General features: G+C 52.5%; 1 protein-coding gene across 6 annotated transcripts; it reads right to left on the bottom strand.

Annotated features, from left to right (window-relative positions):
- Positions 1-81: 81 nt before the first annotated feature.
- On the bottom strand, positions 82-15,031 carry RABGGTA (Rab geranylgeranyltransferase subunit alpha). Of its 6 annotated transcripts, none has more exons than XM_047075532.1 (19): positions 14,750-15,031; positions 12,303-12,374; positions 6,071-6,252; positions 5,700-5,756; positions 5,431-5,541; positions 4,961-5,085; positions 4,588-4,775; positions 4,146-4,349; positions 3,765-3,848; positions 3,593-3,675; positions 3,402-3,503; positions 3,191-3,296; positions 3,041-3,092; positions 2,801-2,889; positions 2,574-2,662; positions 2,363-2,479; positions 1,397-1,510; positions 1,044-1,131; positions 82-290 (listed from the first exon to the last, which is right to left on the bottom strand). In XM_047075532.1, exons 4-19 carry the CDS (start codon positions 5,700-5,702, stop codon positions 142-144), a joined length of 1,704 nt encoding a protein of 567 aa, XP_046931488.1. In that variant the 5' UTR covers positions 5,703-5,756; positions 6,071-6,252; positions 12,303-12,374; positions 14,750-15,031; the 3' UTR covers positions 82-141. The 6 variants fall into 6 exon arrangements, with proteins under 6 accessions (XP_046931488.1, XP_046931485.1, XP_046931489.1 ...); XM_047075529.1 differs by having other exon boundaries at positions 5,691-5,756; XM_047075533.1 differs by lacking the exon at positions 6,071-6,252.
- Positions 15,032-17,101: the final 2,070 nt, after the last annotated feature.

Raw genomic sequence — 17,101 nt, forward strand, 5'->3', positions numbered from 1 at the left:
TCTCCTTTCCTCTTCCAAAATAGGTGGCAGTAGTAATGGTGGTGGCGGTGGTGGCGGTGGCGGCAGCATAGCAGCCTGGGGGGCCTCTCCATTGTTTATTCAGTCCCAATAAGTTAAAGAACAGGGGTGGGGAAGGATCTCCTAGGTGAGGATGCTGTTAACTGAAGGCAACAGCTCGGCCAGGTGCTCAGAGATGCCCGCTGCTTGGCACAGGGGGTTGCCCTGCAGGTCAAGGAGGACCAGCCTGGGGCAGGAGGCAAGAGGCTGGAGCGCTGTGGGCTGCTGGAGGCCTTGGGCAGAAGAGTCAAGGAAAATGAGGCACGTTCCCCCAGATCCACGAGCTCCCGTGTATCTATTCCTGTTCTCCCTCAAGACCAGGGGCTGCTGCCTGGCGGTCTGGCTGGCAGGCATCTTGCACACTTCCCTGGAGGGAATAAAACTATAGACTGCAAACACCTGCCCATGGGGCCAGGCCGGAAGCCCAAGAGGCAGGCCAGATGTGGTACGAGAAGGAGCGGTGGGCTATGGCCAACAAGAAAGCTAGCTCTGGCTCCAGGGACATCCATGACTCAACAACGGCCAAGGGTTGCTGAGTGGAAATGCAGGCCAAGGGTTGCTTTAACTTCCAATTTTTTTTAAAGTAGGCTCCACACCCAACATGGGGCTTGAACTCATGACCCCAAGATCAAGTGTCTCGTGCTCTACCAACTGAGCCAGCCAGGTGCCCCTAACTTCCAGTTTTTAAGTAGAATCAGAATTCTCAAGTTTTTAAATATGAAGCTTCCTGATTTTTAAAGTACCATGGGGTACCCAAGAACATCTGGAGGCTGCTGATTTATGAACTCTGGCTTGAGGAAGTCACTTCTACCCTGCAAAACGACCAGTGCAAGTCAATGATGGCCCACACAGCCCCAAGCTATCCTCTCTCCTTAGCTTAGACCACCAGTGGCCCCTCTCCCACCCACCCTGCTTGCTGTCTGTCCCTTCCCAGCCTGGCAGCTCACCCTACCCGCTGTCTGAAAGGCACCCAGAAAGAAGGATACGGTTGTTGCACAGTGAGAGCTCCTGTAGTCGGGGCAGGTTGGTGACACCGTCCAGGGACTCTATGGCATTATCATTGGCCTGAAGGACCTGGGGAGCAGGGAGGGCAGGGAAGACAAGGCCGGGCAGGCAGCTGTCAGCCTGGGACTGGTACAAGCAAGTAGGGAGCCTGGGGTGATCGGCTTACAGTGCAAGGAAAGGCTCCTGGGGAAGTCTAGGTGACCGAGGCAGAGAAGGCACAGGGTCATTTGCAGGGGCTGGGAGGATCTGGACACCTCTTTGTAGGGTGGGCAGACTTCTGAGGTGGAGAAAAGGGAAGAGGGCCACCCAGGACAGTGGTGACGGAGTGCTTTACCTCAAGGCAGCGCAGGGCAGCCAGGGCAGGGGGCAGGGCTCGGAGACGATTGTGTGACAGGTCAAGATGAGTGACCAAGAGCAGCTGTTCCAGATGGCAGAGTACTGTCAGATCCTGAGGAGGGGAATGAGATACCCGATGAGGCTTGGGGGAGGGGCCTCAGCCATTGGTCACGAGGCACTGACCCTCTGTGCTCCACACAGGCCCCTGGCGAGGAGAGGACGGGTAAGCTTACCTTACAACCACCCCCCCCACCCCGACAGTATACACTCCCCATCAAGCACATGGGACAGACAGGGGTGCAGGGGTGGGGTGGCCAGTGAGTGGATGGGGAGGAGGCAGCCTCCGGCAGGGACAGGAAATGCAGGAGGGCGCTGGGGTGGGCACAGACACTGGCAGCAGCGGGACTGCTGCGGCTGGGGGATCAGTCTGGTGGCAGGGGAGGTGGGCTGCGAGGACATGCTGAAGCCGCTGTGTTGGGAATACTGGCTGGGAAAGACCCCAAGGAGAGGAAACACAGAGTCTGGGAAGTTTGTCAAACATCTCCAGAAACTACTCAGGCTTTAGGTGCCGCGGCCTGCTCCAGGGAGGGAAGCATCGGAGTAAGTGGGGGTGAGTGAGGGCGCGCTCTGAGGGAAGAAGGAAGATGTGACCAGTCCTGAAGAAGGGACGGCACGAAGAGGCCCTGATGACTCAGGATTTGAAACTGCGTAACAAGAATGATGGGGCAAGTGATGGAAAACAAGGCCAGGAAGATCAGGCTTGAAGGAAGAGGAGTTCAATCTCGGCTAAGAAAAAAGTCCAGAGAGGCACCTGAGACTGGGGCCAAAGCCATGGGTTTGGTGAGACCAGACTGAGGGCCTCAGCTGAGCCCATGGAGAAGACACAAGAGCTGGCCAGGGGATGAGGAGGAAGGGAGGGCCAGCAGGGCGAGGGCCCGGGGAAGGTGTGCACAGCAGTCCCTACCTTGTGACCCAGGTGCAGCACGCGCACCTCAGCATACTCCATCTTGAGCACACTGTTCTCCAGCAAGAACTTGCTGCGTAGGTCATCCAAGTACGCTGCCCGCATCGGGTCCACGGCCTGGCGGGGATGGGGAAGGCGAGCAAGGCCCGTCAGTTGTCTTCCTGCAGCCCACCAGGCCTCCCCCTTACCTGTTCCTCCAGGTCCAACTTGCCTTGAGGGTCTGGAAGTACTGGAGTGTCTCTTTCTCATACAGCAGAGGATCCAGTGCCCGCATCAGCAGGATGATAGTGAGCAGGCACCCTGAGGAGGGGAGGGAGGAGGACTGTCTCTTCTAGATCCCCTGCTCCCATCTCTTGAGACCCTTCCTGCTCTCCCCAAGAGGCCTTCCTGGAAAGGGGCCTCCTTAGAGGAGCAGGACCTTGGGGAATGGGGCCTCACACTTATTCTCCGGCTCCAGCTCCTGCAGCTCCTTACAGGATTCGAGTTCGGACTGTAGCACCGTGGACTTCTCCACCGACAGCTCACACCTGAGGATGAGCAAGACAGGGGATGGGATGGCGTCCACTCAGGGTGCCAGTCACCCCCAGTATCCAGTCTGAGACCATATGCCCGAGCCTCCAGCCTCCCGCCCCAGAGTCCAGACCCCCTCTCCTTGTCTGTGTGCTTCCCTGTCATCACCTGAAGAGCTGCTCATCCGTGGCCGAGTCCCGGCACCAGCCCTCCTGGCGGCCTGAGAGAAGGAATGGGTGGTAGAAGGGGGCAACCATGAGAGTAGGAGAGGGACAGGGATACTGCTGCGAGGGGATAAAAACGTAGAGCTTGTGTCACCTTTTAAAAGCACACACTCCTTGTGGGCATCGCCTTCTGTCCAAATGACACGAAATGTATGCTGGGGCAATTGGTCATTGAGGGAGGCAGCAGGCAAGTCACAGAGCTGGGAGCACCAGGTTAAGGAAATGCTCGAGCCTCACCACTTTTCTGACTGTCCCACTCCAGCCCCACCCCAGTCCCCCACTCTGCCCCATCAATCCTGGGATACCCAGACGTGGCTAGGCCGGTTCCTGCCATCTGGGGTCCTCCACTCCACAGCCAGGGGTGACTCATCAACCAAGAGCAGCAAGGTCTCTGTCCTGGACCCCACCTGGCCCAGGAGACAAAGAGAGACCCGTCAGCCCCAACAGCACCGGGCCCACATCCATGATGCTCTCCGGCAAAAGCCGCAGGACTCACTAGGAGGGGCCGAGAGAAGGAGACAGTCAGACAGGCCTCATCCCGGCTCACGTGCAGGCAGCGCAGGGCATCCTGGGGGTCAGCTGGGGGGGAGACACAACCTCAGGTCTCCTTAAATCCTCTTCCATTCCTTCCAAGCCCTAAACACCCAGCCTCTTTCCCCACTGCTCACCTCGTCCCAGGAGCCAGCGGTGATAGAACCAGGCACTCTGATCATTGGGGTCGGTGAAAAAGGCATTCTGTACCAGCTCCAGCTCTGCAGGGGCCAAGGAGGCACAGGATCCTGGTGGGCGCCTGGCCGCCCCAACATCCCACCCTCACCCAGGAGTATCTCCAGCCCTCAGTTTCATCTATCTGTGGGCCTTGCACAGCAGCTACATATATCAGCTGTATCTTTCCCACTGCAGAGGGATTGACTCTTATGTACCCCCAAAGCCAGGCACATAGTAGGTACTCAGTAAGCCCAAGTAGCAGGTTCAGGAACAGGGTTAGGCATCAAGGCTGGAAAGGAATCACTGCAGAGTCCTCCCCAGCACCCTCTGACCCTCCTTACCTTTGAGTAGCACATCCTCAGGGAGGCGTCCCTGTGGTCCAGAGTCCGGCGGGGGGTGCAGCTGGGGCAAGAGACAGGAGCGGTAATGCCAAGAGGAGTAGTTGGAAAAGTTTCGGGTGATGAGACTGTCAGTGAAGGCTAGCTCCTCTGCAGGGGGTACGGCTGCCTGTGCAGCCACAAACCGCCGGTAGTCCCAGCAGTGAACTAGGAAGAAGGGTGACAGCACATCTCAGAAGTCGGGCAAGAGGAGCTTCATAGCTAGAATCCCCAGAGTTCCCTTGGAGGCCCTTAAAAACACCTCTGTGTGTTCTACAGAGCATGCATTTGTCTCCAGCATCCCTTCTGCCATCAGCTCAGTGGGCCTGTCCTGGTCATCCCTCCCAACTCTGGGCTTTACTGAGGCCCCAGGACCATGAGTGGGACACAATCAGTAGGCACGTACAGTTCCGCTCATCGACCTCGAGGAAGCGGGCACATAACTCCAGCTCCCGGGCCCAGTTGGGCTCTGGCAGGCGGCCCAGCAGCCAGCAGCGGTGGTGCCAGGTACCATAGGACTTGGGGTTCACCCGCAGGCAACTCTCCAGGAAGCCCAGTTCTGTTTTCACCAGAGAAGCCAACTCCTCAGGGGACCTGCACTCAAAGGGAAATGGGGCTCAGGGCCCTACAACACCCAATCTCAGCTCACTCCTGACTTTCTGCGCTCAGCCCTCCACTCCCCTCTGCCTATGTTCCTCACTGTCCCATTCTTCCTCCATCACTGGACCTGGGCAGGAGAGGGCTAATGCCATCTTCCTGGACCCTTAACTCCTACGCACTTTTGGGCCTCCAGCTGCTGAAGCACCTCTCGTCGACAGTTCCAGAGGGTGGCAAAGTCAGGATTGGCTCCCAGAATCTGGCTTGTCAGTTCCAGGACAGACTCATCCAGCTCACCAGCCTGGCGCTTAGAAGGCAGGTAGCAGGGTCAGAGGTCATAGGCAAATAACAAATAGAACTACTGAATATTCTCGGAATGCCTTTCTATACAATAGGTAGCATGCAGAACGCTTTATGGGTTTACGTGTATTCTCTCATTTAATTTTCACAACAACCTTATGCAGTAAGCCCCATTTTACAGATGAACAAACTGAAACTTAAAGAAATTCAGTAACTTGCCCAAGATCACATAGCTTGTAAGTGACAGAACCCACATATGCAGCCAGGCAGTCCAACTCTAAGGCCCAGCTCTTGGCCTCTGTGCTATCCTAAGAGGGCCACCTGGCAAAGGGGCTACCTCTGAGGGCCCCACCTTCTGGAAGACAGTCTGGGTGGCTGACTGGTATAGCTTCAGCTTCTGCTCCCGCTCTAGCCTTTTGGCCTCCGCCTGCTCTTCCGATGTCTTCACCTTCAGGCGCCCGTGCTACAGGGATGAACGGGTTGGAAAGGCGCAGGCTGCCTTGCAGGGGCTGACCCACCGAAACCCTCAATGCGGAACCCCAGGTTTATACAGGGCAACGGAGGCAACGCCACGCGGGGCATGGGCATGGGGAGGTGAGGGGCTTTGCTCACAGTTCTCACCATGGTGCCGGCTCAGGGTTCAGGACCGGGGAGGGGTCCCTTGGAAGCCTGAGAAACCTGGGAAAAAAGTGTCAATCATGGGAGCCCCGCCCCCGCTAGCCCCGCCCCCAGCTGTTCCCCGGAAGCCGCACGCGAGCCTCGGAGGAGACCCCTGCGGTGTGAAAGGGTCGAGGAAGAGCAGCGCCCGTCCTGGAGGAGCGCTCACCCACACTGGGATTCGTACCCGTGCCGCCCTGCCCACAGCCCGATCTTCCGGGACCGGACCCGATCCAGGGCACTGAAGCAATAGGGACGACTCCGCGCCTAGAGACTGCCGCTACCCGCCCACCCCACAGATCCCAGACACTCCCGCCCCGCGCGGGCCGACCCACCTGCGCCGAGGGGAGGCGTGGGGGACGCTAAGCTGCCGCGCCTGCCACGGAGTCCGGGCGCAGGCTAGAGCGGCGCCACGCCCTGTCTCTTCAAGGCGCAGCGCCCTCTGCAGGTGTGGAGAGGGGCCGGCGGCGGAGTAGGCGGGCTCGGTAGACGCGTGCGCCGGTACTCTCTAGAAAGGCTAAATCCCTGTTTTACTTCTTGTGTTTACGAGTGCGCGTGCGCAGTGGCGCGCGCAAGCAGTAGGGGCTGCAATTTCAGTCAGCTGGTAGAACTGCAGTCTAGTTGCATAAGTTTTTTCTACAGCCGGGAACTCACGCACTAGCCATCCTGCTGACCTCATTCTGGCCACTGGCCATCTAGTTGCCACATTTAACTGGTGGAGTTTCCTGTCCTTATCTCCACTGATCCCTGAAGCTTTCATGTAGCCGACTTCCTTACACTTGACACCCTTTCCTGGCTTCTCCTGCGCCTCTGCCCCAATCTTCTCATCTGTTCACCTTCTTCTCCCCTAAATGTTGGTGATGTCCAGGGCCCTTTCACCACCCTCTTTCACATCACACATTGTTCCTGGGAGAACATTTACAAATCCAAGCCTTCTCCTGCTTGGAGTTGGAGCTCCCCAGAGCTCTGTCCTGGGCCCACAGATTTTCCCGCCCCACACTTTCTCTGGGTGAAGTCATACACACTCATAGTTTTAATTACCACCTGGGAGTTGATAACACTCAAATTTGTGTCTCCAGCCCAGATGTCTCGCGAGCTGTAATAATAAACATATATATGTGCACACCTATTCAAAAGCCTATTGGATATCACCTGGGTGTTCCAGAGACACCTCAAACTCCGAAAGTAAAGAGGTAACGTTGTCTCCCATTCATTCTTTTCTAAAAAATTAATTAATTATTTTTCAAAATTTATATCCAAGTTAGTTAGCATATAGTGCAACAATCATTTCAGGGGTAGATTCCTTGATGCCCCTTACCCATCGACTCATCCCCCCTCCCACAACCCCTCCGGTAACGCTCTGTTCTCCATATTTAAAAGTGTCTTACGTTTTGTCCCTCTCCCTGTTTTTATATTATTTTTGCTTCCCTTCCCTATGTTCATCTGTTCTGTGTCTTAAAGCCCTCATATGAATGAAGTCATATGGTATTTGTCTTTCTTTGACTAATTTCGCTTCGCATAATACCCTCTAGTTTCATCCATGTAGTTGTAAATGGCAAGATTTCATTCTTTGGATTACCAAGTAATACTCCATTGTATATATATATCACCTTTTCTTCATCCATTCATCCATCAATGGACATTTGGGCTCTTTCCATACTTTGGCTATTATTGAAAGTGCTGCTAAAACATGGGGGTGCATGTGGCCCTTCGAAACAGCACACCTGTATCCCGTGGATAAATGCCTAGTAGTGCAATTGCTGGGTCGTAGGGTATGTCTCCCATTCATTCTTAAACTTTGGCCTTTATGTTTTCCTATTGTAGTGAATGGCACTACTCCCTCCCCATTTTCCCTTAGTATCTCTTAAATACTCTTTCCATTTCCACTGCACTAGAATTTAAGCTCATTTCTTCCCAGATTGTTGAAAGTCTTTTCAATGTCCCCCGTCTCCACTCTGTCCTCTCCATTATGAGTTCATTCTCTGTGCTGTTGGATCAACTTTCCTAGAATGCAGGTTTGATTATATCAAATCTCTGCCTAAAAGCCTTCTGTGGCTCCTGGGCCAGCTCAGAAAGGTTTCCTGGAGAGCCTTCATGGGGATCAAGGTGGCCAGTGAGTGCATAGGCATGAGTGAGCATATGTGATGTATTTGTGAGAAGTGTGTGTCCATGTGGCATGTGTTCATAGCTCATATTTAAGAATGCATGGCTTTAAATTCTTTATATTTCTTCCACATTTTTCTCAGGTCCTGGAAATGTATACAAACTGCCCACTATATAGTCTGTCCTTTCCTGGGCTCTGTAACAAATGACAGAGGAGAAGAGACACTTTTACTGGCCTCGTGTACTTGTGGTCCCAGTGAGGAAAGAGTCCCACCACTTCTTGGTTGTCTTTGTGCACGAGTTTTGCATGCACAAAGGATCACATGTGGAGGCAGTAAGCAGAGTGCTTATAAACATGGACTGTTGGGTACCTGGGTGCAGATCCTGGTTTGGTCACTTACTAGCTGTGTGATCTGGGAAAGGTATTTAACCCTCTGTGTTGAGTTTCCCTTGTGTCTCCGTTTCTTCAGTAGTAACATAGAAAAAATATCACTACCGGTGACAGTTCAAGTGAAGATTAGATAAAAGGACCTAATGTGAATGCTTAGCTTAGAACAATGTCTATACCGAGTAAGGGCTCAGTAAATAGTAATAGTAGTAATATTATTATTATTATTATTTCTAATTTTTATGATAAATATTCAGGACATTGAGGCTCAGAAAGACTAAGTAACTTGCTAAGGGCCATCCATGTCATAAGTGGCCAAATGGGACCTGTGTCTGGTCTGGTCCAGCTCTCCCACCTCACTAGCCCTTTGTTTGCTTCTGTACACACTCACATGTGCAACCAGATAGCTGGGAACACAGATGCCCACAGACGCAGATTTGCCAGTCTTATATCCTAGTCACCAAGGGAGGAGGAAAGGGGATGGTTGAAAGCCAAAGTAGGCATGAAATACTTCTTAGTGATTAGCAATCTTGAAACTGGGAAGGTTGAATCAAGTAGGCTTAAGAAAGGAAGTGAGTCTCATGACAGAATCTGCTTCTGAGAAGGTAGGGCCTGGTTTAGGAAAGAGAGGGCAGGAAGGGCATTTCAGGCATGCACTGTGACGTGAAGGAGGGGGAGAACAGACTTGGCCGGCTGGCAGATAGCAGTAGAGCCAGGTGCCTTTGGAGATAAGAGCAATGGAATGAATGACAGGCCTCTTGCTTTAAGGCAAAGGGAGCTGTCAGGAGTTATATTTGGTCTCCTGTGTGTGATAAGTGGGAACCACACAGGTGCCTGAGGGTTATGATCTGAATGATGTTTAAGGAAGAGATTTTGCTGCCCTCTATGTAGAAAAAGGAATAAGCAATAATTGAATACCAACTGAACCCTTAGACATCTTATTTAATGTAATCACTACCTATATGAAGTTGGTATTAGTATCCATATTTTATAACGAGAAAAGAATGCATACAGTGGTTTCACAGAGGTTAAGAGGCTTGCCCAAGGTCATACAGCTGGGAGGAAACACAGCCAGAATTCAACCCAAAGCCTGGGTGGCTGCTCCCACCTATGTAGTGGGCATTACCAGAAGCTCAAATTTAAGCTTCTTGAGGCCTGGAAGCCTGGTTCTCTTCATGCTGACCACCTCTTCCCCTGCCGATTATTTCTCTGCAACCACTCCCCAATGCGCGCGCGCACACACACACACACACACACACACACACACACACAAACACTTGCAATGTCCCTAGAACCCTGAGCCAGTCATGGACCAGAGATGGTTTGGAGGGAGGAAGCAGACCATGAGCCCTGGGTCGGGGCCCCATTTAAATCTTGGCTAGGAGCTAGACTTAATGCAGTGCTGGGCTAGACTAGCCAACTTTCTGCCGTGTTGAAACGTTCAACGTCTGTGCCATCCAGTATGATCACCACTAGCCCTATGTAGCTAGTGAGCCCTTGAAATGTGGCTAGTGCAACTGTGGAAACACATTTTTAATCTAATTCAATTTTAATTTATTTCCATTTAAACAGCCACATGGGGCTAGTGGCTAGTACTGGACAGAACAGTTCTCATGGGTGAGACAGACATGCCAGTATGTAAGCTAAAGTAGGATAGGGGCCCAGGGGCCCACAGAAGGGACATTGACTCAGATTGAGGTCAAGGGGAGTGTGTTCTAGATCTGGTGATATATAACGTTTTACAATTTCTTTTCTTAAACTCCTAATGTTTCTTTTTTCTTCTTGTAAAACTTGTCAATGAAGCACAACATATATACTAAAAGCGTACAGCTTTGATCTTCCTACTTTAAACTCTCCAGCCACAGGTACGGGGAAGGAGGTTATCATCTCCTAGAAATACAGGGAGTAGAGAGGACTGTGAGGAGGGGTCAATGAGTGGATATAGACTTGTTATAAGGAAGGACTTTCTAATAATTAAAACTTTCCAAAAATGGAGTGAGTGAGTTGTGAGCTTACCATCATGGGAGATAATCAAGCATATGTTGTTCAACCACTTTTTGACAATGTGGTAGAGGGCATTCAAGGATCCGCCCCAAAGTTCTGAAAGGTTCTGACCCTTGGGATGGAGCAGGGATCAGATGATTCAAAACCCAAGAAGATCCTCTATACTGCCCATTTCCCCAGAGTCCTGGGTTTCCTTGGGCACTTGGTCTGAGCGATTGGATTTTTTTTCTCTTTTCCCTCTTCCCCAGTTGCTTCTGCCAGGCTGGGAGAATTCCTCAATGGCCAGCAGTGCCACCATATGCCCATAGCACACTTCTGGGCTGGGGGAAAGGGGGGAACCAGCTAGCTGATGAGAAGGGAGAGCAGGCCCAAAAGACAGAATGGCCTCAAAGGGAAAGTCCCTATGATAGAGCCAGAGCACAGTGGATGCTGACTCATGTTGGTGTTTTATGGGGGAAGAGATGCAGGGAAAGCAACCAGGAAGTGGGGCTGAAAAGCTGGAAAAACTCCCTGAGCCAGAACTGGAGCCTTTCTTTCTTACAGGAGCCAGGCACTGCACAGGTTTGGTGAAGAGGACAGCATTGCCTTAAAATTGCTCAGAGTGAGATAGGGAAGCTGAAAGGACTCCACTTTAGAAAGGCTCCATTTCTGCTGTTTCTGTGCTAGACCCCACTTACTCATGCTCTATATTTCCCCTTGCATCTGAGTAAACCGAAGAAGCTGTGCTCCCTTTCCAAGAGGGAGGCTAGAAAGTTAATCATTCTTTGACTTTCATCCTAGACCACTGCACACCTGATAACATCTGAGAAGAACCAGATCCTAAACATGTTCCAGGACATTAGCTTCAAACAAACTTCCACGGACACTGGCGTCAATACTTGCTACCTTCTGTGGTTTATGGAATAACGCCTGACACTTGCCTTTGATGGGCCCCTACCCTGGATGCCTGAAAGAACATGTCCCTTGGACCCCTTTCCAGTATAAACCCCTAAGCCCAGGTGATGGAGAGACTCACTTCTTCTTTTCTGAGTCTCACAGATACCCCATCTGCTATACTCTATCACTTACACTGTTCAGTAAACTCTGCTCTTACCTCCTCCAGGCTCAACTTTGAATTCAATCCTATGTGAGGCCAAGGACCCTCTTAGCTGGTCCTGTGGAACCCCCTCTGGGTTCTGGGACCCGGCATGCCTATGTCAAGAGCATGGGTGGAGTTGGGAATATGGCCAAGAAGCTTGCAAGTGGCAACCATCACTGCACAACTCCAGGGGGTGCTTTGGGTGTAGGGCATAGGAAATGTGAGTAGTGCCAGGAGGCAGCAGCCCTGAGGTTCTATGCCCACGTGAGAAACAGAAGCCTTGACTGTGAGTGTCTGGACCAAGAAGGGGTCATTGGTAAATGAATACAGAGGGTGAACAAGTAGTCCCAGAAAGAAGGTGGTGGGCGGACCTTGGGGTAGATCCAACCCTTACTCCTTCCCTGTCCCATTCATTCATTCAACAGATAGCAACTGAGTGCCCTCTGTGCTGGACACAATGATAGGCATGGGGGCCGTGGCGGTGAGGCAAACATAGGCCCAGCCCCTACCTTCATGGAGTTAATGGCCCAGAGTAAGGCTGTCCAGTAAAACTTTCTGGATGATGGAAATGGTGTAGAGAGGCAGTCACGTAACTGTATAAACAAGTGTAAGGCTACAGTTATGCCCTTAAAGAGAGGGATGTAGTGCTGGGTATGTCCCATGGGTGGGGGAACCTGCCCTATCCAGGGAAGGGGGTAAGATTTTCCAGGGGAGTGAGCTTAGAGCTGGGGCTGTTGGTGTGGGGCAGGAGCCCTGGCTTGGGGCTGGCAGCACACTTCCTCTATGCTTCTCCAGCAGTGGGGCCTGTGGTGCCTGCATTCTAGCTCATTCTGTGGGGTGAAACAACCCCATTTCTACTCTCACTGTGAACTACCCAAGGAGGATAGTTGGACTGCATGTCCCCTCACCTAGCCTGGTGCCACAGTGGTTGCTCAACATTTACATAATCCAGCCAATCATGAAGCAATAATCACGGAGCCTCAGAACAACTTACCCCATAGCAGTGACCAAGACTGCCAAGGCCCCTGCTCTCATTGAGCTTATACTTGAATCTGGGAGACAAACCCTGTAGAGGCAAATACATACAAGAGATGATTTTAACCAGTCATAAGTGCCCCAAGGAGAATTAAACAAGGTATTGACCTAGAGTTGGTGGTGGTGATGGGAATCCTGGGAGAGAATGAATGACTGAAAGAATGAATGGTGAGCAGTGAAGGTCAGATCAAGCACACTGAACCCCACTGGGCTGGGGCAGGGATTAGGAGAGGAGCCAAGACTCTTAGATCCCAGGGTGGGGGAGCTTAGGGCAAGGTGGTAGGGAGGGGTGGTCAGGGATGGCTGCACTTCAGGCCTCATGGGCAGGTCTGAGTGACAGGGCAGGAAATGGACAGGGAGTGCTGTGGAACCTCAGAATTTCAAGCAAGGAAAGAGAATACGTGGAATTGCTGACAGGAGCAGTATTGTGTGCCAGTCCCCTTGTGCACTCAATCATGACTCAGGTTTGAGTTCAGTGGGGGGGGGGGGGGGATGCGGAGGGCAGGGAGGTCCTGGAGTAGAGGTTTCGGGAACTTGTCTTGGGTTGGCCAGCCTCCAGGGGGCCTGCCCCCGCAGAGGTCCCCAGGACCCCCACAGCTGGCAGCCCTGAGCACAGGGCATGGAGGCTGAGGTGTGTGTTGTGAGTGGGACGAGGCCAAGTGCTGAGGAATACTAGAGAGCAGCAGTCTGGGGAGGGTCAGTCCTGGGCACATAGGCTGGCCCAGTCCACCTGACTCCAGGTAGGGAAGTGGGGCCCTCACCTGTGGCTCCCATCAGGCTTGTGAGCTCAGCCACACACTGGGTGGTGTGGACACTCCAGGCGCTGTTCTGTTCTGTCTGCAGGGTTCAAACATTCTGTGAATGTGTGTGTGTGTGTGTGTGTGTGTGTGTGTGTGTGTGTGTGTGTGTGTAGGAGGTGTGAAGTGTCTAAGACCCAACCCCTGACCTGGGGGGCTGTCAGCCGTATCTAGGGGATTGTATGAGGACATCTATGGCTCTGACACTAGTCAAGAGGCAAGTGATTGTCATAGGTCCCCCAGAAAAGGGCAGGAGCAATGGAAGAGGGTAGAAGTTTCTAGGAGGTTGAGACGAGCCTCGTGAGAAAAAATTCTGGCAGGTAGAAATGGGGCTGGGGTTGGGGGGAGGAGACACCTCAGGGACCAGAACAGCTGGAGCAGAGGCATGGAAGGAAATATAGTCAAAATGAGAGAAGGGCAACTCTAAATTTGGCCAGGACACCTTTGGGTTGAGTGAACTTGGGAACGCTTTCACCATTCTGCCCAATCTCCAACCCTCTTTGCCAAAAAGAAAAGGTCCTCCAAAACCAAAATGAAACCAACTCCCAAAAAAATGAAGCAGCAGAGACAGGGGAATGTGGGGGAAAGACCTCGCCCTCTAGAGTCATACGTTGAAGCCAGACTCTTTTCCTATAAAGACTTGCAACCCAAGGTGCCTGGGTGGCTCAGTCGGCTATCTCTCTCTCTCTCCTCTCTCTCTTTAAAAAAAAATTTTTAATGTTTATGTTTGAGACAGAGAGAGACAAAGCATGAATGGGGGAGGGTCATGGAGAGATGGAGACACAGAATCCAAAGCAGGCTCCAGGCTCTGAGCTGTTAGCACAGAGCCCAATGCGGGGCTTGAACTCACGGACCGTAATATCATGACCTGAGCTGGTCAGACGCTTAACCGACTGAGCCACCCAGGCGCCCCTCTCTCTCTTATAAAGAAAGTTTATTTATTTGCAAGAGATAGCATGAGGGGCGCCTGGGTGGCGCAGTCGGTTAAGCGTCCGACTTCAGCCAGGTCACGATCTCGCGGTCCGTGAGTTCGAGCCCCGCGTCAGGCTCTGGGCTGATGGCTCGGAGCCTGGAGCCTGTTTCCGATTCTGTGTCGCCCTCTCTCTCTGCCCCTCCCCCGTTCATGCTCTGTCTCTCTCTGTCCCAAAAATAAATAAACGTTGAAAAAAAAAATTAAAAAAAAAAAAAAAAGAGATAGCATGAGCGGAGGAGGGGCAGAGAGAGAGAGGGAGAGAGAGAATTCCAAGCAGGCTCCACACTGTCAGCATGGAGCCTGATGTGGGGCTTGAACTCATGAACTGTGAGATCATGACCTGAGTTGAAATCAAGAGTTGGACGCCTAACCAGCTGAGCCACCCAGGGGCCCCAAAGTGTCTGACTCTTGACTTCGGCTCAGGTCATGGGTTTGAGCCCCATGTTAAACTCCACCCTGACAGTGAGGACCCTGCTTGGGATTCTCTCTCTCCCTCTCTCTCTGCCCCTCTCTTGCCTTCTCTCTCTCTTGAAATAAATAATCTTAAAAAAAAAAAAAACAAACAAACCTTGTAATCTGGACAAGTACCTCAACTTTTCTGAGCCTCAGTTTCTAAAGCTGTAAGAGAATACTTACCTCATATGGCAGATGTGGAAAGATTAAGTAAGACTTAGGCAGAGCAGTTAGCTGGTGCTCAACAAACACGAATTCTCTCAGCCCCAACAATAACACAAGTCTCTGGCTGTCTCAGCTGTGTTAAAGGGACAGTGAAGGTCCAGAGCTGAGTCACCTTTGCTCCCTCCTACACGAGCCCCTCTGAGGATGCCGGGCGCTGTTTATGGAGTTCTGGCTTTGCTTGTTTCTTCTGGAACCACCTCTTCAAGAAGGGGGGAGCCAAGATCTGCTCACTGGAGTACAGGTGCATACGTGTCTGTAGTTGCTAACAGAAACTGCACCAAGCTGACCCTACTTCCTCCTTCTGCCTCTTACACAACATTTCTCACAGGCTCCTCCATGTCCAAGGGCCTAAAAAGGGGCCCTTTTCTTGCCTAGATTCTCCCATTATCAAGGTAAGCACAAGCAGCTTCCAGTTCCTCTGCTCTTCTGGCACACAAGTCGAGGCAGACTCTGGACCCCTTGACCTTACTCCACGCAAGCTGGCCTACTTCTAAGCACCCTGGGGCACCTTGGTACAAGGCCAGTGGGACTCACCCAGAGAAGGGCCAGCCTGTTCCTGTCCTTAGGCCCCGCTCAGGGCAGATTCTGTCTCTGCAGCTCAACATGAGCTTAACATGGGCCAGGTCAGCCTGGTCAAACAGTAAGCCCCAAGGCTCTGAGAAGGTCCCTGGGCAGGGGCACCCGGGATTGCGTGTGGCGTGGGCGGCTGGCTGAGGCATACGTCAGGAAGGGATCAGGGCTGAGATGAGCAACGGTGCCCCTGGATACCTGGTGGCAGGAACTGAGACAGAGATGAGGTTTTGCAGGGAAAGGCAGGGATGACAATGTTGTAATACTCCCCAGAAGGTGAAACCTGAAAGGAATTGGAGTTGGGTGTGGCCTCGCGGGGGCAGCCGGCTATGCTGACCCCTCCTGCTTCTTTGAGTCCCCACTCTGGGGCTCCCCGTGGTTGTCTGATTGTCTCCTGATGATAACCAAAAGCACTTTGAGAGCCAGACCTGTGTGTTACAGGCCTGCCTGTACCAATCTGCCCTTCCCTGCCCAGGGCAGGGCACGGAGGAGGCTGCAACCAACACCAGCTGCCTGGGAGATGGAAGGGTAGGGAGAAGACTCAGCACAGGGCCCAGGGAGAGGGCCGGGGAGGATGGGCCGGAGGGGCAGCAGGAGCAGTGGAAGGATGGGGTGGGGGGCTGAGAGGGCATAGGCAGAGGGACCCAGGAGAGGGGCTTTGTGGAGGGGTAGACCAGCCAAGGGGACAAGGACCAGGAACCAGATGGGATGGGGGGCAGGCTGCAATGAAGCAATTTCTGAGCTCACTGTGGGGGCTCTGCCCAGGGATGGGGGGGCCAGGGAGCTGAAGGGCCTCAGGAAATGTCTCAGAGAGAGTGTCAAGGCCTCTGGTTAGGACAGGGTGGGTAGGAACCAGGATGAGGAAGGAAAAAGGGCAGGCCTGGGCCCAACCACCTCGTCTTGATTTGTCCACTGAGCTTGGGCTCCTGTGGGGCCCTCATGTGGGCTTTTCTTTCACCTTGCCTGGATCCCCACCCCACTCTCACATCACCCAAAGGAGCCTTTAGGGGTTGATGGGAACTCTTCCTCAGTGACTTGTCCTGAAAGCTGGAATCCACCCCTTGGTCCAGCCCTTGCTGGAGGAAGTCTCTGGCCAATTTCACTTCCTTCCAGTTCTCTAGTTGCTTCTTCCTGTATTTTCGGTGTACTCTGTGTAAACTTGGCTATAGCACTGTTCTCACAGACTTAAATAGTCTTCCCTGGTGCCTGGCATGGTGCTGGGAAGAGGATGGGCATTAAATAAACTTTTTTTTTGAATGAACATTGATCCCCCCTCAATGTCCTGAGCCTCTCTACTATTGAGTTTCTTAGATCTTGTTTCTCTTCTACCTCCAATCAAAACTCACTGTCCACGTTTCATTCCCTCAGAGCTCTGTACTCTTGCTTATGTTTCCAAGCTTGTTGGAGAGAAGCAGGGTGGTGTTCTGGAGAGAACACTGTACCCTCTGTTTTCTGGGGATACCAGGACTGAGGTCTAACTCCACACAGTGTGGACCCTTGGGGCCTCAGTTCACTCACTTCCTCCCACCAGTGGAAGGTCTAGATGACTTCTAAGGTCTTCCAGGGCTGAAGTGGAAGTCCTTTGTGGGCCAGGACCTGGTTTGTCTTATGCTCTGTGCCCCCAGAGCCAAGAATGGTGACTGGTGCAGAGCACGCTCTTAAATATTTGTTGTGAGAAGGAACTGACAACTTCGATGGCTACCTAGTGCCTGGCGTTTTATACATGTTATTTCATTTCAT

The sequence above is a fragment of the Lynx rufus genome, unplaced genomic scaffold, assembly GCF_022079265.1.
Source record: "Lynx rufus isolate CCGP_SWC_20201006 ecotype Redwood Valley unplaced genomic scaffold, mLynRuf1.p SCAF_13, whole genome shotgun sequence".
Classification (NCBI taxonomy): Eukaryota; Metazoa; Chordata; class Mammalia; order Carnivora; family Felidae; genus Lynx; species Lynx rufus.

Coding starts and splice junctions, on each gene's coding strand:
- RABGGTA (XM_047075530.1), bottom strand. Junction 3,504..3,592: donor CCTTCTCTCGGCCCCTCCTA/GTGAGTCCTGCG, acceptor CTCCTGGGCCAG/GTGGGGTCCAGGACAGAGAC. Junction 291..1,043: donor GCTCTCACTGTGCAACAACC/GTATCCTTCTTT, acceptor CTTCTGCCCAAG/GCCTCCAGCAGCCCACAGCG.